General features: G+C 44.4%; 1 protein-coding gene across 10 annotated transcripts in view; it reads left to right on the top strand.

Annotated features, from left to right (window-relative positions):
- LOC114200083 (protein Cryzl2-like) overlaps positions 1 to 4060 on the top strand; it is a 38415-nt gene extending 34355 nt beyond the window's left edge. For 5 of the 10 annotated variants that reach the window (XM_028092065.2, XM_028092066.2, XM_028092072.2 and 2 more), the window contains one exon: positions 181 to 4060. In XM_028092065.2, coding sequence (XP_027947866.1) covers positions 181 to 261 — 81 coding nt within the window. In that variant the 3' untranslated portion in view covers positions 262 to 4060. The remainder of the gene's footprint in view (positions 1 to 180) is intronic. The other 5 variants (XR_015766476.1, XR_015766475.1, XR_015766477.1 and 2 more) reach the window with 3 other exon arrangements.
- The last annotated feature ends 18671 nt before the right edge of the window (positions 4061 to 22731 follow it).

The raw sequence follows: 22731 nt of genomic DNA on the forward strand, positions 1-22731 counted from the left end.
GCCGAGCAGGGAGCCCGATGTGGGACTCGATCCCGGGACTCCAGGATCATGACCTGAGCCGAAGGCAGTCGCTTAACCAACTGAGCCACCCAGGCGCCCGGGACTGGTTTCTTAATGGCATCTATAGGTTTAGAATTTAAGGGAGAGAGAAAAATAATGACTCTGAAATTTCCTTTCAAGACGACCACTGCAGTTCACTATGCCGGAAAGCCGATGGAGATCTGGAGGGAGAGACTGTGTCTTGCCTGGAGGGTCCTCTGAATCTCCTGTGTACCCTAAGGAATCCGACTTTGGCAGAGGAGATCCAGGAACAGCAGGAAGAGAGAATTGATAACAAATAACTTCTTATTTCCACCATAGCAAATATGAACTGCTTTGCCTGGTTTCCAAGCACTCCACCCACCGTACCATCTCCCCTGACCTCATTTCCCATGGGGTAGAATGGAAGGAAAATGGCCCAGAAGCCAAGACAGCCCTCGATTTGAATGTTGGCCTCAGCACTCATTAGCTGTGTGAGTTCAGCTTCGAGTCCATAAAATGGTGGTAATAGTAACCCCCTTATCCTTGAGTTGCAGTGAGGTCAGATGAGGTTATATTTGTGAAGCACTTAGCATAGTGCCTGGCACATCATAGGCCCTAAATAAATGTCAGCCTTTGTCACGACCCATCAGTACCCTCTATTCTAAGGAGATGGACTGCTAGATAATGAGCTCCGTGAGTGCGGGGACCAAGATGTGCTTTGCTCACTATGTGTCTGTGGTGTACATACACAGAGCCTAAAGAAATGAATTTCTCTGCACCAAGCCCCTCTCATTCCTTTTCTGTGCAAGTTATATCCATTCAAGGCCCCGCTGAAGGCTCATTTCCTCCGGGAAAGCAGCTCATATTGATCTTGCTCGCTTAGGAACTCCCGTAGCACTCAATTCAGCCCTTAGAGAGACATGGATTTGCATAGTTGTCTTTTTGCATCGTATATGTTAGTCTTAGCCTTCAACGACGTTCAGCATTTAGTGAACATTTGCTATGATCAGGGCCTTGGTTTACAGATGCAACCAGGGAGAAGTTCCTTCGTCTCAGGACCTTTATCTGAGGACAATTTCCCCCTACATGGGACCCAGTGGAGCAAAGTGCCCATCTTGCTGTTCTTACGTGCTGCTTTGGACACGTGACACAGTGGGATGCTTTGCAGGAACTTCTCCCTTTGAGGTCCTGGGAGACATATGTTCTGGCACTTACTGCGTCTTCATTCCTGGTATCTTTCCTGATGGGAAAGCTGTGCAGGGGGTTTGTATTATGGCTCATTTGTCTCAAAAGACAGAAAGCAATACTCAGAATACTTTTTCTTCATAAGAGCATCATTCCCATGTCAAATGGTGTCATTCTCACATTACCCAGGGCAATTGCTTAAAAGATTCCTCTTCCTTTCCTTTTGTTCTGAAACATGCAAAACACCAGTGGTAGAAGCTGGACGAGGCCCACCTGACTCTCTTTCTCCATTACTTTCTGAGGAAAGAATCAAGGGCAATGTCTTTTTTGAAGGCAGGTCTGGGGAAGTGGTACCAGCACCTGCATGTCTCCTGCCTTTGGTTTCTGCTCCTGTCTCAGGCTTACTTTCTGATGTGGATTCCAGGCCACCTTTCTCGGTTCTGATGAAGCCGGGAACCACTGTGACCCACCGGGGACCCTTCCCTGCAGCTTGCAAGTCAGGGTCAATCACCTAGCTATTCCCATTGAACAATTCCCTTTTCACTTCAGCTTGTAAAATTTCTGATATATATATGTATATATATATATATACACATATATATATATATATATTTTCATTTTTATCCTCTCCTTTTCTTTAAAGGTTATTTTAAAGTTAAAAATAACCATAAGGAGACCTTGTGATCCTCTTCTCACTGACCCAGATATTTTAAGAGTTTAAGACAGCAGCTCCACATCTGGGGATACAGGCTGGCTCTCGGGAGCCAATTAGCTAAATGTGATAATAAAATATTAATCCTATTTCCCACACATAAAACACTCCTTGTTTTTCCCTTGCCGATCCAAACCCTACTCACCCTTCAATGCATTGTACAAAAAGCCATGGACTTGAGGCTAAAAAACTTGGGCTTGGTCCCTAACTTGGAAACCTGCAAGCTGTCTGACCTTGGGCAAGTCACTTTATGTGTGTGGACATTGGTTTCTTCCCCTGGAAAACCGGGATGCTAATTGTCTCACAGAGTTAAGGTTGAAGGCTTTGGGTCCAGCCTAGTGCCTGGGGTCCCCAAAACAGATTCTAAGGAAATACTTATCAAACTCCAGGAAGCCCGATTTGAGTAATCCTGGGATCATTAATCTCTCCTATTTGGGGATTTCTGTATTACTGAGTCTGTCTACACCATGAATTTAACAGTTAACTAGATCTTTTTTTTTTTTTTAACATTTTATTTATTTATTTGAGCGAGAGAGAGAATGAGAGAGAGAGAAAGCACATGGGGGGGGAGGGTCAGAGGGAGAAGCAGACTCCCTGCCGAGCAGGGAGCCCGATGCGGGGCTCAATCCAGGGACTCCAGGATCATGACCTGAGCAGAAGGCAGTCGCTTAACCAACTGAGCCACCCAGGCGCCCAACAGTTAACTAGATCTTGTCTTTCATCTGTGGCTCTAGTGTTTTCACATCCTCAACTGCTGGATAGGTTCCTTTGCAGGATGGTGCCATGTGTTTTATTTTTCTCGTGTCAATGTTGCAGTAATAGGCACTTAATCCTTGATAATTGATTGATAAAGTACATCACCCATCTTACTAAATTTGGGTTCTGTAGCACAAGAGAGGTTATTTTCATTGTCTTTATCTCTAATTTCACCGCCTGATCCTAGTGGTGAGATCGTAGGAAATCTTTTTTTTTTTTAAAGATTTTATTTATTTATTCATGAGAGACAGAGGGAGAGAGAGAGAGAGAGAGAGAGAAGCAGAGGGAGAAGCAGGCTCCCAAGGAGCAGGGAGCCCAATGCGGGACACGATCCCAGGACCCTGGGATCATGACCCGAGCCGAAGGCAGACGCTTAATGACTGAGCCACGCAGGTGCCTGAGATCGTAAGAAATCTTTTAGGCTTTCATTATCTTGTCAATTTTAGCTTCTCATCAAATATGTGCTATTCATTTGTTCAGGGTACTGCTGACCTGCCATGAACACAAAGTTTGTTTGAATTGCTTACCCACTATAAGGATGGGTTTTCCACTGAATCAGCTTTGTTTTCTCACTCAGGCAGGGTTGAGGTCCTGGTGAGACCTCCAGCTTTCGCTGCCCTGGAACTGAGGTCTCTAAAGCAGGCCTGTAGTTGCCCTCTTCTGTGGTGACAGGCTCTCAGGGGAATTAGAGATTTATTTATTTATTTGAGAGAGAGAGAGAGAGCATGAGCAAGTGGAGGTAGGGGCAGAGGGAGAGAGAATCCTGAAGCAGACTCCCTGCTGAGCACAGAGCCTGCCTTGGCTCCATCCCAGGACCCTGAGATCACTACCTGAGCCAAAATCAAGAATCGGCTGCTTAACCGACTGAGCCACCCCGGTGCCCTCTCCGTGGATTTAAGAGCAGCCCCAGGAGCCTGTATTCTTGGGGTAAGAACAGTGCCCTGGCTGTCACATCCCCTCCATGAATTGCCCCATGAATGGTTGTGGGTTCAGTGGTGTTCCCCCCCCCAAAAAGGTATGTTGAAATCCTAGCCCTCAGTACCCCATGACTGTGACCTTATTTGGAGATAGGGTCTTTGTAATTGTAATCAAGAGGAGGTCACACTGAATTCGGATGGCCCTTAACCCCATGACAGTTACCCTTATAGGTAGAGAGAGATTTGGACACAGAGGGGGATGGCCATGTGAAGACAGGCACAGAAAATGGAGTGATGCAGCCATGAGCCAAAGGATGCCAGGGATTGATGGGAGCCACCAGAACCTATGAAAAGGGAAGGAAGTATTCTCCGCTAGAGTCTTCAGAGGGAGCATGGCCCTGCTGACACCCTGATTTTAGACTTTGGCCTTCAGACCTATGAGGAAATAAATTCCTACTATTTTAAGCCACCAAGTTTGTGATAATTTGTTACAGCAGCCTTAGGAAACTAATATACCGCCCAAGAGTCTAAATATAATACAAAAGGGAGGTTTTAATTGAAGTCAGTTACCCATCTTCCGCTAAAAGGCCTTGCTACTAATCCCATCATGCCTTGTGATTACCTTTGTGATTCCCTCAATCCAGCGCTCCTGGGTCTCCTTCCCCACACAGCTCAGTACATATCCTTATTTGACTTTATCTCCCACCCCCTCCCACTAGGTCCTCAGCCTCTTCTCTGAATGTCCCTCTCACTGTTCTGCTCTGACTGATACCCAACTCACTCCTGAGGACATGGAGCTTCCCCTCAAGAGTCCCAGGGCCTGATGGAGCGGCCGGTGTCTGCTTTGCTCCTCATGGTCACTCCTGGACCACTGCTCCTCGCTGCCCCTTCCCCACTGGCTCTGAAGGACAGGCCGTCCAATCTCCATAAACCTCCCATGCTGGGCCAGTCACCAACTCGAGGTCACTCCTCCAGTGCAACCCGGAGCCCTGCTGGCTCACGTCCATACTCTTTACCACTCCTCTCCTCAGGCCCGCTGGTTGGCCTGCTTAGACCAATCAACTCCAGCCCTGGCTGCACTTCAGAATTATTTGGGAAACTTTTAAAAAACCTCGGGCACTGCCACCCCCACCTCTGAACCAATTGAGCTGGAATTAGAGAATCGGAGGCCCGTGTATATTTTAGGAGCTCCCCAGGTCATTCTAGTATGTGGCCAGGTTTGCGACCCCTGGTATGGGTGATCAACAATGACTTCTCAGCCAAATAGTCTTACAGTAACGCTCTGTGTTGCTCATTAGTAGGACTTGTACTAGTACTGGTGGATTTCTGGCACCCCTCTCCAGCTACTACCTTCTCACTTCCAGCTTGCTCCCTCTGGAACCCCACTCCGGCCATTGTTGGGTCTCACTCCGTCCACCAGGCCATCATCCCTAGACCTTGTCACCGTCCATCATGGCCCTCAGGCCTTGCCCTCAGACACTCACCTGAGTCCATGGAACAGGCTCAATGCCCTTGCCTCTCTCCCCTCTACTGCCTTTACCTGCCAAACCCCCAGATCTGGTAACACTCTACTCACCTGCTCAGGTCTGCATCCAAGCACCAAATCTCCAAATGTGGCTGGATTAAAAATACGAAGCAGGCTTGCTGGTCTTAATTTTATGAACTCAGAGCTCGAGTGGATTCTCAGCGGTGCCTGGCAACACTGTCTTATTTCCCCCATTAATTTGCTTCCCTATTATTCAAGAGGCTCTTTTACACCTTCTCTCTCCAAACCAGCTCCCTCCAGAATCCAAACTTCTCACTCCTCCGCTAGGCCAACCTTGTTCCTGTCTCAAGATATTTGCACTTCGAGTTCACTCTACCTTCCACATTTTTCCCCGGATCTTGCCATAGAACACCCCTCATTGGTTTTATCTCACCTTCTCAGGGAAGTATTCCCTGATTCTTCTACCTAAAATAAGCCTCCCACCTCGATCCCGACACTCCATCCTCTGACTTGTTCTTATTTTCTTTATAGCACTTACCATCGTCTGATAGGACATGATGGGTTTATTTATTTATTTATTTTAAAGATTTTATTTATTTATTTTAATGATTTTATTTATTTGAAAGATAGAATGAGATAGAGAGAGAGCATGAGAGGGGGGAGATCAGAGGGAGAAGCAGACTCCCCGCCAAGCAGGGAGCCCGATGCGGGACTCGATCCCGGGACTCCAGGATCATGACCTGAGCCGAAGGCAGTTGCTCAACCAACTGAGCCACCCAGGTGCCCATGATGGGTTTATTTTTGTTTGCTTATCTGTCTCCCTCACAAGCATACAAGCTTTATGAAGGCAGTTCCCTTCTTTTTTTTTTTAAGATTTTATTTTTAAGTAATCTTTATCATGGGGCTCAAACTCATGACCCTGAGATCAAGGGTCACATGCTCTACTGACTGAAGCAGCCAGGCGCCCCTGAAGGCTGTTCCCTTCTGATCTGCCTAGTTCATGTCTAGATCCCCAACACCACGTCCAGTGCCTGGCACACTGTAAGCTCTTAGTGAATGAAGGAGTGAATGAACAAACAAAGGAATGGGTCTATGTTGTGTATTTTTGAACTGCTGACTTGGGAGGCTGTGAAACCTGTGATTAATACCATGTGCTGGATCCAAAGTCTGGTTCGACCAGGGCTAACTGTGGGACGTGGAGTGCATTACTCAGTCTCTCTGAGCTCCCATTTTCTGATTTGTAAGGAGGGGAGGATCTTCTTCGTTGGTGAATATGTGGAGATACAGGGGGAATGGCATGTGGAGAGAGCGCATGGAATAATAATAATAGTAATAACTAATATTATTAGGCTGCAGTTATAAACCATAGACTGTAGCACTTTTCTAAGTGCTTTACCTGTAATGACTCAGTTGCAGTTGACTCTTGAACAACCTGGGTTTGAACTGCATGAGTTCACTTATACATGGATTTTTTGGATAAATACAGTACAGGGCTGTAAATGCATTTGCCTTATGATTTTTTGCCTTATGATTCTTAATAACATCTTTTTCTAGCTGACTTTATTGTAAGAATACGTATCATAATACATATAACACAAAACGTGTTAATTGACTTTTGTCGCTAAGGCTTCTGGTCAGTCAGTAGTTAAGTTTTCGGGGAGTCAAAAGTTATGCAGGAGTTTTGACTGCGCAGGGGGCTGGGGACTGGGCGCCCCAACCCCCGTGTTCTCCAAGGATCAACTGTACTTTTCTCAACAACCCCTGAAGTTGTTACTATTAACCCCATTTTACAGATACAGAAACTGAGGTCCAGGGAAGGGAGATGCAGTAATTTACCTGACATCAATGGATCTAGAGAGTGGCAAAGTCAGGACCCCAGCCTGGTGGTGTGGCTTCGGAGCCCAGGCATGTAACTGTTGCGATATACTGCCTCTGCTCAAAATCTTCTTGCATAATCTCTCCTGGGGAGTTCAAGATGTTTTCCCATCACTTGACAGTCTTGTGGTGGGAAAACATAAGATTTTGGGGCTGCTGTATATAAGTAGTTTAGTTCAAGGGATGGAGCTTACAGTTCTTTCAAGTAGAAACATTTGTACTTGTTTCCTGCCATGAATTTTGGTTTTAGCAAAGTGAAAGCCAATACCTCCAATCTGCTGCTGATATTTGAAAGAACGTGCCTACGAGACCCAAAAGGTATGTATTTGGGACCTAACCATCATTGCATTTTTCCACCTTTTATTCCATTGTTTAGTTACATACAGGTCTATAACTTCTCCAATTTACCCAAGATATCTGAGCCAAGGAAAATGCAGGATTATGAATATATGGATGTATGCTTTTTGCACATTTTCCAAATGTGTCTTTTTTTAAGTCAGGGAAAACAAGACTGCAAGATTGTCGTCAGATCAGGGTCACGAGTCCTGTGTCACTTAAGTCCCAGTATCATCAATACTAGCCTGAAGAGTAGAAGTATTCTTAAGTAAGAAAGCTCATAATTTGAGGGGCGCCTGGGTGGCTCAGTCGTTAGGCGTCTGCCTTCAGCTCAGGTCATGATCCCAGGGTCCTGGGATTGAGCCCTGCATTGGGCTCCCTGCTCAACCAAGAGCCTGCTTCTCCCTCTCCTGCTCCCCCAGCTTGTGTTCCCTCTCTAGCTGTCTCTCTCTCTGTGTGAAATAAATAAATAAAATCTTAAAAAAAAAGAAATCTCATAATTTGAATATTCTTTCATATCTCTTTTAGCATTGATTTCTTTTCTCATCCCTCTCGAAATTACCTTATGCTTCTCTCCTTCTCCTGATCTCTTCTCACGTTTACTACTGACATTCCACATTGGGCACTTATTTACATTCTCCTTTTTTTTTTAAGATTTTATTTATTCATGAGAGATGGAGAGAGAGAGAGAGAGAGAGAGAAGCAGAGGGAGAAGCAGGCTCCCAAGGAGCAGGGAGCCCGATGCGGGACTCGATCCCAGGATCCTGGGATCATGACCTGAGCCGAAGGCGATGCTTAAAACATCTGAGCCACCCAGGTGCCCTACATTCTCCTTTTTATGGATCTCTCTATGTATCCTTCGTTTCTTATAGTTGAATGATTATTATCAAGATAAAAGACAGTACACTAATCATAAGACAAGGTGGCAAATGCAGTTCATATTTAACTATTCTTCGTGTAAATCTAAGGAGGTGCTCTTTGCATACAAAGCAAGAATATGGTAATTAGGAGTGTCTTCTCTAGTTATGACAAGTCACATTAGGCAGGATCTATCCTTAATATTTACAGCACAATGTTGTGGGATAATCTCTGAGAACCAGAGCCCTAAGTTCTACTTGTATGACCTTGGACAAGTTATTTAAAACTCTCTGAATCTCCATTTCTATCCAAACTGATGGGTGGAAATAAAAATCCTTTGGGATTAAAAAAATTTGACTCTACTCTGGGTTATTTTTGTAGTTGAAAGTGAAAGAACATTTCTTTTTAAAAAGTTGTTTTTAAGACAGTTCTATAATTCAGAGATTTTACCTAAATCAGTCATTTTCCTCATTTAAGTTTAAAATCAGGAGCTTCCCCAATTCCAGAGTAATGAATAAACACCAACAAGATATGCCTTCTGATTCATACACATATCTACTTGCTACACAGTCCTTATGGAGTGGGGACATCCTGAATTTTCTGTGATTGCCCCAGTTAAGAAAAACTCTGTGTTGTTGTTTACACAATAAAGATAATTTAATGTCTAAGTATATTCATATATCTCGCTTCATTTTAATTCAGAAAATGGGGCCAGTGACTACCTAGTGACCTTTTCCGTGTTTTAATTATGTAAAATGTATTGGTTACTTGGTCACTGATCAATAAGCGCTCATTTCCCAATCTCTGGTTTGTTACTGAAATGTAGGGATTGGTTGGTCAACTCCAGCTTCTTTCTTTTTCTCAATAATTGACATATTCCTAAATGATTTCTGGCCACCACTACGGCATCACCTGGGACGGTGTGGATTACAGAATTCAGTAACATCGCTGTGCGTGTGTGCACTGTGGAAACTTCCCTCTGCGCCCACATCATGGAAGGGGGAAGAAGGACCCACCTCTGACATCACCCTCAGGGAGAGGAGAGCTGTGTGAGGTCTGGGCTAAAAAGTATTTTACACTTCTCTTTGGCATGGCTTGTCTGCTCCAGAGAAGCATGAGAACATCTTTAGAATTCTTGAGTGTTTTGGAGACACACAGAGAAAAAAAAAAACAACCCAAATCTATTTAAGATTCAGCAGAGGGGCTGAATAGTTCAGCCCCATAATAGTTCAGGCAAGATACCACTTGTCATAATTTTTACACAATAAAAATAGCTTTATTGTTTCTTCTGATGATATAAATAAAAGTTTTTCCTTGAAAAAAATCGAAGTATTATGTGCCTGGGTGGCTCAGTTGGTTAGGCATCTGCCTTTGGCTCAGGTCATGATCCCCGGGTCCTGGGATCAAGTCCCGCATCAGGCTCCCTGCTCAGGGGGGAGTCTGCTTCTCCCTCTGCCTGCCGCTCCCCCTGCTTGTTCTCTCTCTCTCAAATAAAATCTTTAAAAAATTGAAGCATATATAAAATGATAGAGAATAAAATCAAAGTCAGATGGCATTCTAACACCTGAAGACATCTAATTAACACTTTTGTGAACTTAACATCTACTTCTCTTTAAGCACACACGTCATTCACATACATATAATTTTACAGGAGTGATGTAGTAAATGCTGCTTATTGTGAAGCCTTTAAAAAAGTTACTTGTGCCCTTACCCACTGCCCTTGCACTTTCTCTCTCTCAAACAAAGGAAGTATTTTAACTGCCCAGGATGTATCTTTTATATTCTTTTGTCTATGTAGATACATAAATACTCATATAATTACATATATGCATATATAATAACATATAATAATATATTCCTTTTTACTCAAAAGATTTCATAACAACCCCAAATGGGATAATATTACATACTTTTTTTTGCTTGGTTAATATGCCATAGAAACCCCTCCAAGTGAACTGCTACAACTCTAATTTACTATTTGTTACTAGATATCCTAATATTCTATGACATAAATGTCACATAATCTATTCAACAATTTCCCTATTCATGAGCATTCACTTTCTTATTTTTTTGAAATGAAATTCACTTTTTAAAAAATATTTTATTTATTTATTTGACAGAGAAAGACATAGTGAGAGAGGGAACACAAGCAGGGGGGAGTGGGAGAGGGAGAAGCAGGGGGGAGTGGGAGAGGGAGGGAGTGGGAAAGGGAGAAGCAGGCTTCCCGCTGAGCAGGGAGCCCAATGTGGGGCTCGATCCCAGGACCCTGGGATCATGACCTGAGCCGAAGGCAGTTGCTTCACTGAGCCACCCAGGCGCCCCAAAATGAAATTCACTTTTTTGAAAGGAAATTCATTTCACTCCAACCTCATGATTTTCAATTATTTATTTATTTTTAAAAAAAGATTTTATTTATTTATTTGAGAGAGGGAGAGGGACACGCAGACTCCCCCCCTGAGCAGAAAGCCCGACACGGGGCTCAATCCCAGGACCCTGAGATCATGACCTGAGCTGAAGGCAGACACTTAATCATCTGAGCCACCCAGGCGTCCCTCAAGCTCGTGATTTCTTAATGAACTAAAATCTGTAATACTGAATCAACGTCTCTAAATTTTACTCTTTCAATTTCGAATTCTGCCTTTTTTGCTCAGTTGTTAACTTGCTGTCATGATTGTTTAGAAAGTCGACCCGATATTTAGACCAGGAAAGGGTATGCGTGGATTCTTTCTCTCATCTCAGGTAGTGGCCTCTTTTACTAAGACCTTCTCAATATGGCGGTCAGATCATGTTTCCAGCCTCAGAGTCCACACAGAGAATCGTTCCGTTGGGAAACTGCTGCTCAAGCAGAAAGGTTCTGGGCGGCTGACGTGGCATCCCAGTTTCCAGGGTCTACCAGCTGTGAGAAACAGCAGGCTGTCAGGATGGGCTATAGCAGCAACAGCAACTCCTGATTTAGGGGCAAGAGATGTAAGTACTTATTTTCACCATTAACCAAACCAAACTCAAACTGAAGAATGCTAAGAGGGAATCCAGTTCCCACCAGAGACTCTTCTAACAGATTCATTTGAGAAGCATTTGGTCTCAACCAGAGTAGAAAGGCATCAAACTGGCACAAGGTCTGCAGCCAAACGAAGAACCTCCCAGGGTCTTGTTTTACAAAGCAAACTTCAGCTGCGGCTAATGTCCCTTTCCAACCCCTTAAAGTGCCTGCGTGCTGCGGCAGGGGCTGTCCCCCGTGGGATGGCATGCGTTGCTAATGTGTGAAAAGAACATGGGATTTCAACTTCCATAAAAATTTTAGGCAGGTTTGATTATGGGACGAGGAAAGGAGCCTCTGCAGTTACAGGGTCATGGGGAGAGGAGAGAGCCTGTTAAATATTTTAAGGAGGATTCAGATTGGTGAAAGCTGACTTGGAGGCAACGTGGGAACTTCTGCGTTCTCGGGCTCTGGCTTGGGGTGTGGTGCCTGCCAACCCAATGACAAATGAAACCCTGATGTGGATCCTTTAGCAAGCGGTGGCTCTAGGGCCCCTGCGGCTTGGGGGGGGCTGCTTTCTTTATGAAACCTACCTCATGTATCACCTTCCACCCTGGAAGCATTGTCCAGAGTCTCTGGTGTTTTCTGAGTTCACAAACCATGTGTTTATGGGTTGGTGATTTCTCTTTCTTTCTGTTGAGACCTTTTACTCTGATGTTTAGCTCTGCATGAAACCTCATGAATGACCAGTAACGGTCTGCTCTGAGTGTGGTTAACTGACTAACATATTTTTGCTTGTCGCCTCTATGCTGGGGATATCTAAGTGAACAATATGGAAGAGGTTTCTGGCCCCGTGCGGTTTGCTGCCCAGCAGGAGAAACAGATGTTATGACAGGACAAACGAACAGTGGATGGAGAGTTAGGAGACCTGGAATCAGGTCCTGGCCTTGATCCCAATGAACCAGACGGCACTCTGGGCTTCGGTTTATTGCTGTAAAATGAATGGGTTGGGGAGGATGGCCTCTTCAGTAATTGATTCCTCACCTAGTGTGAGTTTTTTCCTTGCTGAACAGATTTTCACACAGCCTTGAATTTGTGCCACATCCAATTTGGGAAGGGGGCAGTTTGGCGGGGGGCGGGGGACGGGGGAGGCTTTCTTTATGAAACCTACCTCATGTGTCACCAACCAGGCTTCATCAGATCATGATTTTCTGTAACAGAAACTTGAAGGACAATATCATACTGATAGAAGGAAAGGTTGCTTCCAAGAAAGAAGTCTTAAAGGTAGCAATTGCATACAGACTTATCTTAAATATCTGAGTTTCTATTTTCAAATGGTTATTGATTGGAACAAGTACTTTTCCAACTGCTGCTGATTTTTGAGGGGAAAGACACAAAAGTCTGACACTATGGAAAATGAAAATTGCTTGAAATAGGTGTGACTCACAGGCTACAGCTTGAAAGAAATTAAACCGAGTAAAAAATAAGCCAGGCTGTGGTTTCAGATAGAATAGAAAATACCATAAAAAAAAAAAGGAGAAAGAAAAAAATAAAAATACCCATCTTGGTGACTGAGCAGTGCATCCTCAGCGTCCAGAAACTTATCACCATCAGCTCAGTCATTTTTGGCTTTGAAAATTGTGGGAGTTTCGTTGAGATGTTTTAATAGAATGTTGGATAAAATCAATTCCTTTAATATAATTAGCATGCATAATTTTTTGCCCATCAGCCTTGCTTAGCCTAGGTCACAAAATTATCCACACGGGCATTCATACATCCCTCACTGCCCTTTCCCTTCTCAATGGCATAAATGTACTTCCTGACCCCGGAGTAATCCCTTCTCTTGGGCTATGAACTCCATACCCATTGGCCTCCTGGGGGGACCACATCCATCAGTCATTCCCTTTATTAACCCATCTTTTCTCTAATTGGCTTTCCACCATAGTGTCTCCCATTTTATACCAACCAACCAACCAACCAACCAGTCAGCCAATGAAAACCCCTCATAGTTTCTCCTTACTGTCCTATCCCTTTTCAGATCATTCCACCAACCCTATGGAATCCAGGGGATACTTTCAAGTTCTTATATAACTTGATCTCTTACTATATTTTTTCTCTTTACTTCTTCCTCTTTCTTGACACACTCTCCTTCCTTGACTTTCTTTTTTTTTTTTCTTCCAAGATTTTATTTAATTCAAGATAGTTAACATATAGTGTAGTATTGGTTTCAGGAGTAGAATTTAGTGATTCATCACTTACATATAACACCCAGTGCTCATCACAACACGTGCCCTCAATGCCCATCACCCATTTAACCCATCCCTTCACCCACCTCCCCTCCAGCAACCCTCAGTTTGTTCTCTATAGTTAAGAATCTCTTATGGTTTACCTCCCTCTCTGTTTTTTGTTTTTTTTTTTTAAGATTTTATTTATTTATGTGACAGAGACACAGTGAGAGATGGAACTCAAGCAGGGGGAGTGGGAGAGGGAGAAGCAGTCTCCCCGTGGAGCAGGGAGCCCGATGCGGGGCTTGATCCCAGGACTCTGGGATCATGACCTGAGCTGAAGGCAGACGCCCAATGACTGAGCCACCCAGGCGTCCCTTCCTCTCTGTTTTTATCTTATTTTATTTTTCCTTTTCTTCCCCTATGTTCACCTGCCTGTTTCTTAAATTCCTCCTTCCTTAACTTTCTTGATGCTGTTCTAACTTATGCCTTCACAGTCCACATGGACTTGTCTTTCTCTGCTTTTACCTTAAGCTATTTTTTAAATTTATTTTGAAGTTTGTGCTTTTCCTTGACAATTTTATCTGCATCCATGATTTTAATGATGGGTTGTGTGCTGATAACACTGAAATCAAAGCACATATAAATCTTCAGGAAAGAAGCAACGTATAAACAAATAAATCCCACCCACCACAAATGTGAGTTCCTGCAGACTTCTCTCAGGAACTCCTGACTCATTCACTGCCTGAGACAACTCTGGTACATTGTCCTGCAGGCAGCTCAACTTACCATGGCCACCTGAATTTTCCTTTCCACACAAAACCTGCTGCTTCCAGTAAAAGACAGTTCAGTCTTGATCAGGGACATGACAAGGCCAGAACTGTGTAAATTCAATTATCCTCTAAATCTCATTTATTCTGCTTCTTTGTTCTGTCTTGGATCTGATTCCCACCCCCTGCTCACATTTGCCTTTCCTCCAGAGCTTTAGTTTGGCTTGCATTGACTTTAACAAGGAAGATGTTGGCAACTGCATTTTAAGGCTCACCCTGCCTTCAGTCTGGCACTCCCCAAACCATTCTCTACATGGTGCCTTGTGTGATTTTTTAAAATGCTCTTCATAGTATTTAGCAAAAATTCCAGATCTTTGTGATTCATTCCCAGCTTGACCATATGGACTCATTTCTCCCATTCCCCTGAATGGGCATTAGCCTCTAGTCTTATTGAATATGGTAGGTCACCAAAGCCTGCCCAACTGAACATCCCCTCTATACCTTTGTACTTACTGATTCCTCCTCTGGAATCATCCCCATGCCCCAATTCACCCTGGTTAGTGCTAATTATCCAACAAGGTTCAGTGAGCATTTCTACCTCAGGAAGCCTTGCCTGAGTTAGCTGTCCTTCCCAGATGATACATTAATTTTTGTAACAATTATCACATTTTATTAAAGTGATTCATTTACTTTATTTGCCTTTCCAGTTGGTGGTGAAAATCTAAGAAACAGAATTATGTCTTATTTCTGTATCCCTACTGCCTACAACAGCATGAAGCACATAATTGTTATTCAATAACTGCTACTGAATGAATGAATTGTGGACAGATGGCTGCCTGGAGCTCCAGGTGGATATTCTATTATTTCAGTCAACTCAAGGGGAAACATACTTCTTTCTCAGTAGTCCAAGTGTAAGTTCAGAGAGGATGCTTCTTGGACATGTCCCTGGGCATATGCTAACTGCTGAATTAATCACTGTGGTCAGGGAGCTGTGAGATTCTTACTGTCCAGGTATGAATTTTATGTCGATTCTTAGAAGGTGGGGGGGGGGTCAGTCCTATATGTGCTATATAAACTGAGAGGGTGCAGGGAAGCTCATCAGAGGATAGGATGTTGGGGAGGCAGACATAACAATGTTCACCATCGTGTTTGCAAACAACGTAGGTACTGGGGAGAGCTAGGGAGACAGTCGGCTCCACGTGGCTGGCTAAGGCAGCTAGGACAGTCTCTTCAGTCTCAGCTCTTACCATTGCTGTCTTAGTCTGCTCGAGCTGCTATGACATATTCCACAGACTGGCTGGATTATTAACAATGGAAAATTACTCCTCACAGTTTTGGAGGCTGGGAAGTCTAAGATCAAGTTGCTGGCAGATTCAGTGTGTCTGGTGAGGTCTGCTTTCTGGTTCATAGGTAACCTGTGTCCTTGTGTCTGCATGCACTGTGTCCTCACTTGGCAGAAGGGGCGAGGGAGCTTGCTGGGGCTCCTCTTAGAAGAGTACTAATCCCTTTCAAGAGAGCTCTATCCAATGACCTTATCACCTCAAAGGCTCTATCTCCTAATACCATCACATTGGGGATTCGATTTCAACATACAAATTGTGGGGGGACGCAGACACAGTCTTCAGCAACTTCTTTTTGTACCCGAGGCTCCAATCACACTGCACATAAAACCCACTGATGATATGCTGAATACACAGGCCCTCCTTTATCTCTGAGCCCTTATCATAGGCAGCCTTCAGTGGGGAACATGTTCTCTCTTGCTCTCTTGCTCTCCTTCCCCTCCTTCTAGGCTAATGTACTCAGTTTCTCACCCATTTCTTGGTTACTAAATCAGAGCAGGGACTTTTGGGGATCCTCTTGCTTTATCAGAGAAAGTATGTAGAGTCAGCTTACATATGAGAAAATATTTTAATTACAACAAATAATGAATTAATATTTGTCTAACATATTATTTGTTGAATGATGGAAAAAATTTTTTTTTAAGATTTTATTTATTTGACAGAGAGAGACACAGTGAGAGGGGGAACACAAGCGGGGAGAGTGGGAGAGAGAGAAGCAGGCTTCCCGCTGAGCAGGGAGCCCGATGCGGGGCTTGATCCCAGGACCCTGGGACCATGACCTGAGCTGAAGGCAGACGCTTAACGACTGAGCCACCCAGGCGCCCCAGAAATAATTTTTTTTAATAATTTTATTTTATTATGTTATGTTAGTCACCATACATTCCATCATTAGTTTTTGATGTAGTGTTCCATGATTCATTGTTTGCGTATAACACCCAGTGCTCCACGCAGAACGTGCCCTCTTTAATACCCATCACCAGGCTAACCCATCCCCCCACCCCCCTCCCCTCTAGAACCCTCAGTTTGTTTCTCAGAGTCCATAGTCTCTCATGGTTTGTCTGCCACTCTGATTTCCCCCCTTTCATTTTTCCCTTCCTACTATCTTCTTCTTCTTCTTCTTCTTCTTTTTTTAACATATAATGTATTATTTGTTTCAGAGGTACAGGTCTGTGATTCATCAGTCTTACACAATTCACAGCGCTCACCATAGCACATACCCTCCCCAATGTCCATCACCCAGCCATCCCATCCCTCCCACCCCCTACCACTCCAGAAACCCTCAGTTTGTTTCCTAAGATTAAGAGTCTCTTATGGTTTGTCTCCCTCTCTGGTTTCATCTTGTTTCATTTTTGGAAATAATTTTTTTTCACTCCAGCGGTAAGGCTATATACTCCAGTCAGTTTCACTTAATGACATCATTCATTCAATAAATGACATTCGGACCAGCACCAGGTCATAGTGGCATAATGTCAATGTCATACAAAGTATTGCATCTTTAGTGAGAAAGGAAACATTCTCGGGAAGCTTGTACAGAAACAACATCGCAGAAGCAATGTCGGGAAAGGCAGTAAGTAATTACTTAGCATGCCGAGAATCTCTAACCTTTGTTTATGGGATCCTCCCAGAAAATAATGAACTTTGGTCATCTCCCTTGTGATACCTTCAGACAACCATGCTTAGAAAAGAAACTTCTTCATCATCTTGACATGCCCTTCAATGTCCTCCAGAAAATGAAGTTTGAACTTTGATTTTTGGCATTGTAAGTGGCTCCTATGGAAGTTGCCCTGATGTGCTAAATTCAGCATTAGAACAGTGCTCCTGGGGATCTTTGCTATATCTGCAGTCACTTATTCCAAACTGAGAGAACAGGGATGTGAATGCTGCTAAAATATGTGTACAGGCATAGGCTATTTCTGTCCATGGAACAGTGGGCAGAGGAGGAGAACCAGCAAAGCGTTGTGCACCTTTACTGACTAACAAATGGGACAAGGAGAAAATACAGAAATTAATCTCTGAGTTCTTATTTTTATGATTACATATATGCATATATATATACATACATATATATATATCTCGGGTTAAATGAACCTATTTATACTGACTGATAGCTTTGAAGATTGTAATTATTGTATTCTCGTGGAATAGCTTTCTAAATAACTGCATTTTTTGCATTAAATGTGCCACATGGCAATTCCTAACCAGTATGCTTTTCTGAACAAAGCTTTTTTTTTTTTTTAAAGATTTTTATTCATTTATTTGAGAGAGAGAGAATGATAGAGAGCATGAGAGGGAAGAGGGTCAGAGGGACAAGCAGACTCCCTGCCGAGCAGGAGCCTGATGCGGGACTCGATCCTGTGACTCCAGGATCATGACCTAAGCCGAAGGCAGTCACTTAACCAACTGAGCCACCCAGTGCTCCATGAACAAAGCTTTGACTAGAAGTCCTGTGGTTGATTTTTCCTCCCCTTGATGACATACTGACACTGTGTGAGTTTGGTGAAATCTCTTACCCTTTCTGGTCTTGCTTTTATTGTCCCTAAATTGACAAACTCTCTACTGATGCCACTGGGTAATGAAAACAACGAGCCAAGGATGGGCATAGATGGGGAAGACAAGCTATGAATGTAATGGATAATTATGATGAGAGAGAGGGCAGAATAAAAACGGAAACCAGTAACCTCAGCTTAGATTCTAAGCCAATAATTAGGGACAGGTAGGATAAAAACTAGATATGAACTGCAAGGATGAATGCTCAGTAAGAACAAATACGCTGAACAGCCCAGAAGCTAACTCTACTACTGCTGTGCTCTTTTAAATAGCAACATTAACAACAAGCACTTGTCGAACACTTGCTACATGTAGGTGCTACTCTAAGAGATTTTCCTAGGTCATGCATGCATTTATTCAACTATTAATCGAGCACCTATGAACAGTACATTATCTCACTTATCCTACAACAACCTTGTGAAGATATCTGTTATTATATGATCATTTAACAAATGAGGACGCTTAGCCTGAGAGGCTAACTAAGTGGCTTGAAGTCTCCCCGCTAGTCATGGAAATATTGGGACTCAAATCCAATTCTGACTGTCAAGCCTGAGCTCTTAACCGCTGTTCGGCACCATACTCATGAGCTGTGCACGCAGTTTAGCTTGTCACACCTTTAACAGAATGTAAGGAACCTAGAAGAGGAAAGGCAAAGATTTTTTGAAAACCCACGTCCCCCATTTAACAGGCACCTTGGTGTTTGTGTATCATTTCATTTCACCCACATTACAGCCCTGTGGGGGTACTTTCTAGATTTCATTTTAAAGATGAGGAAACGGGGTCTCCTAGATATTGAGTGATACATGGCTGGGCAATGGCATAATTAAAACGAAATCCAAATTTCAATTCCTATTTTCTTTCCCCTGGGCCTTTGCTACTCAAAATGATTGAGGGAAGGACATTTTATAAGGAAATGTCAACGTGATGGGAAGGAGAAGCCTGCTGAGCGCCATAATGGCTGCTTTTGCCTATTCAGAGTTCAACGAGAGTTTGAGTCACACATGTGTTAGACAGGAAGGGCATCTTTTTTTTTTTAAGATTTGTATTTATTCATTTGAGAAAGAGAGATACAGAGAATGAGAGTCTGAGCAGTGGGAGAGGCAGAGGGAGAGGGAGAAGCAGGCTCCCTGCTGAGCCAGGAGCCCGATGCGGGGCTTGATCCCAGGACCCTGGGATGATTACCTGAGACGAAGGCAGATGCTTAACCATCTGAGCCACCCAGGCGCCCCAGGAAGGGCATCTTGTCTCTAAAATATTGGGGCGTGTTTCCGTAAGGAGCCTGAGGACCCACTTTCACTGGAGAGACAACACTTCCTGCCCCAAGTAAACTGAGAGATAGTCCCTGGGCTCCTGGGTCCCTATGGGGGACCCGATGTTGCTATTTAAAAGAGCACAGCAGTAGAGTTAGCTTCTGGGCTGTTCAGATTCAGAGAATCTGAATCCAGCAGGAGAGCTTGGAATGCCAGGGGTCTGCAAATGTGAAGAGCTGAATGTGAGTGAGGACTTAGCCTGATTCTCCCTGGCTTAGATATTGCTTCACCTGCAGGAATGGATGCTTTCTAGAGATTCTTTCCAGCTCATCAGTTAGGTGTCTGAATGTCTGCTCTTGTTCAGAATGAGTCTCTTAAACATTTCTAGCAAATGGCAGGAGTGATCTGGGGGGTGCAGGGTACGTGGGTGTGAATGTGTGAGTGCATGTGGGTGTCTATTTGTCCCATTGCAAATATGAAATTTCTTTGAAGTCTCATGTTTCATAGTAAAAATTAATGTAGATTTGAATTGTATTCCTTAATACTCAATAATACCATATTTGCATTTGTTTAAAATTAAAATACATTTAAAAATTGCTTATACATTAAAACTGGTGCCTATCCTGTGGCATCCTGCACATATTTCCTGGGGCTGCAGGTACTTTTTTTTTTCTTTTTAAAGATTTTATTTATTTATTTGACAGAGACACAGCGAGAGAGGGAACACAAGCAGGGGGAGTGGGAGAGGGAGAAGCAGGCTTCCCGCCGAGTAGGGAGCCCAATGTGGGGCTCGATCCCAGGACCCTGGGATCATGACCTGAGCTGAAGGCAGACGTTTAACGACTGAGCCACCCAGGTGCCCCGAGGCTGCAGGTACTTTGGTGTGAGAAGCACCGGGCTGTACTTTGTCGAATTTCTAATTCTGATGATCTTACCTTAATCCATTCTTTTTGTCCTATATAGTATTTGGCATAATTTCCCCTGATCCCCTGGCTCAGTGGGGGTGGGGGGAGCACTGGATTAAGAACCTGTGGATTGGGCGCCTGGGTGGCTCAGATGGTTGGGCGTCTGCTTTCAGCTCAGGTCATGATCCCAGGGTCCTGGGATCGAGTCCTGCATCGGGTTCCCTGCTAGGCGGGGAGCCTCCTTCTCCCTCTGCCTCTGCCTCTCTCCCTCTCTCTCTCTCTCTGACTCTCATTAATAAATAGATAAAACATTAAAAAAAAAAAGAACCTGTGGATTTCCTAGCAATAATGGACACTCAATTAATCCCTTCCTGATGACTTGGGCATAGTTCCTAGGCACTTTATAGCTTTTCCACGGAAATAACAGTTAACATCTATTGAGCATTTACTATACGTCAAACGCTTTGGAAGTGTTAATCTAATTAGATCCTTACAATAACGCTGTGAGGTCACTTCTATTCTTGTCCCCATCTTACAGATGACGACAAGGAGATGCAGTGACTTGCCAGTTCACGCAGCCAGCAGATCGAGAAGTGGGAGCTGAGATTCACTCCCAGGCAGGCTTATTCTGGGGCCCCCGGGATAAGTTGTCCTGCTCCTCTGGGGAATTTATGTCCTATTAGCCTTGCTGGCTCAGAGAATGCTCTGAGGATATGACAGCCCTTTATGTTGTGCAGTGGCTGTGTGAGTCACCTCAGCCCATTGGCACTTGATGTGAGGTCAGAAGTCACAGCAGCATCTAGCTGCCGCCCACTCATCCTGGTTTGGGGGCATCGATAAAATGGGGGGTGGTAAAGTGAGGGGAAGGTGGGTCACCTCTGCCAGCCCGGGGCTGCTAGGGAAGAAAGGAGTCATTCTTTTTCTTGAGTGAGGTACTTCTGCCAAGAGCTAAGAAGTAGGATGCGGGGAGGGCGGGCTTGCAGGCCGCCAGGTAGGTGGCATTTAAAGGACTGTGCATACACAGTGTTCCTTGGTCCTGGAGGAAATCTGCTCTGTGCCCAAACGTCCACTTCTAAGAGCCACAGTCCCAGGATTGGCAGGTGGCTGATGGTGCCTGTGCCAGGCTAATTGTCTCTGGCCCTCAGACCATGTTTTCCTGGCACACGTTCTCCCTGTTAACTGGAACTGCTGACTGGCACACGTGCTCTGCTTCTTGCCCGGCACCCGGCTTACCTGGAGGAAGGGGGCAAAGCCTTGGTGGCCAATGACTGGCCAAAGCCACAAGCCCCAGATCTCCAAGGCTGGCTCCTAGTGGTGGCTTTGCTGGAGTCAAGAGGCTGCTCTGCCCCAAACCTTCACCCCTTGACTCATTCTTAGAGTCAGAGATAGGAGATGCTGGCTCAAACGTGGTTGGAAATGCAGGTGTGGACATTATCTAATCACGCCCACCGTGACTATGAGGTTTTTTTCTTTTTTTAAATTGTGATTTAATGTTCTTTGTTCCCCCACCATCCCATTGGAGCATGTCTCTTAGGTATATGTAGGGACCTCAGTTTAATAAGGTGTGCGGATAATTTGCATCTGTTTCTGTCTCAGTCTCCACATGCCATCCCTTTAGCCACTCTCTGGTCAGTCCCCTGAGCTTACTGCCTCAACATTCTCTTTTCCTTTCTCTAGAAACTCCATCTCAAAGTTTACTTCTATGCTCAGGAAGTGAAAACTACTGGATAGAATCGGACGGTTAGACTGTTGCTACTGTCAGTGTGAGGAGTCCACTCATCTATAAACAAAATCTTTGCTGAGCCTGTGTCATATGTCAGGCACCGTGCTGCAGACTGCGGGCGGGTGTAGCGTGGAATGAAGCGCAGCTGAGCAGGGTGCCCGTGGAGCTTCAAGTTCATCTAGATCTCCAATAACAGCTGCATTTCCAACCCGCTTGTTCCTCTGAGCACACGCTCGTGTGAAAGCCCATTCCCTCCTCCCACACGGGCTGATCCAAACCCTCATAATCAACTCCCTTACCAAATGCTCCCTGATCTCTAGCCAGTGGAACTTGGCAGTTTATTCCACGGAGAATTCTCCATAGCTGGTGCCCTTCTGTGCTCAGCTCCACCTCCTTATCCTTTTCTCAAAGAAGACGTGTCCTTCCTCTTAGCTGGGTTCACTTTTTGCTCCTATACTCCGCATCCCATATAACCAGTCTCTTTGGGGATTTACTCCTGTAACTGTTTCTCTTCTGTATCCCCATGGGCATCAGCATGGAACTCTCTTTCGTCTTGTCCACACTAGCCTGGTTCTTCCAAGCTGAGTGTCCCGTAGCCGCCCCAGTGATAGCCCCTGTTCTTCACATCCAGGCTTCTAGATGGAGAGATTTTCCCAGCAGTCTCCTTTTCCTTACCTTCCATTCTCTGCATAAGTGACTTCTGTGCTGAATTCCTCACTCCCTTGGCCATCGTTTGGTCAGGTTATGATCATCAAATCTCCTGGTTGCTAAATCCACGGATGTGGAGAACACTTCCCGCTGGTTGCCTTTCTCAACATTTCCCAGAAGTTTGGTGTTGCTGAGCACGC

This window comes from Eumetopias jubatus, unplaced genomic scaffold (genome assembly GCF_037043125.1).
Source record: "Eumetopias jubatus isolate StellerSeaLion01/CBP00866 unplaced genomic scaffold, mEumJub1_p1.0 scaffold_12, whole genome shotgun sequence".
Lineage (NCBI taxonomy): Eukaryota > Metazoa > Chordata > Mammalia > Carnivora > Otariidae > Eumetopias > Eumetopias jubatus.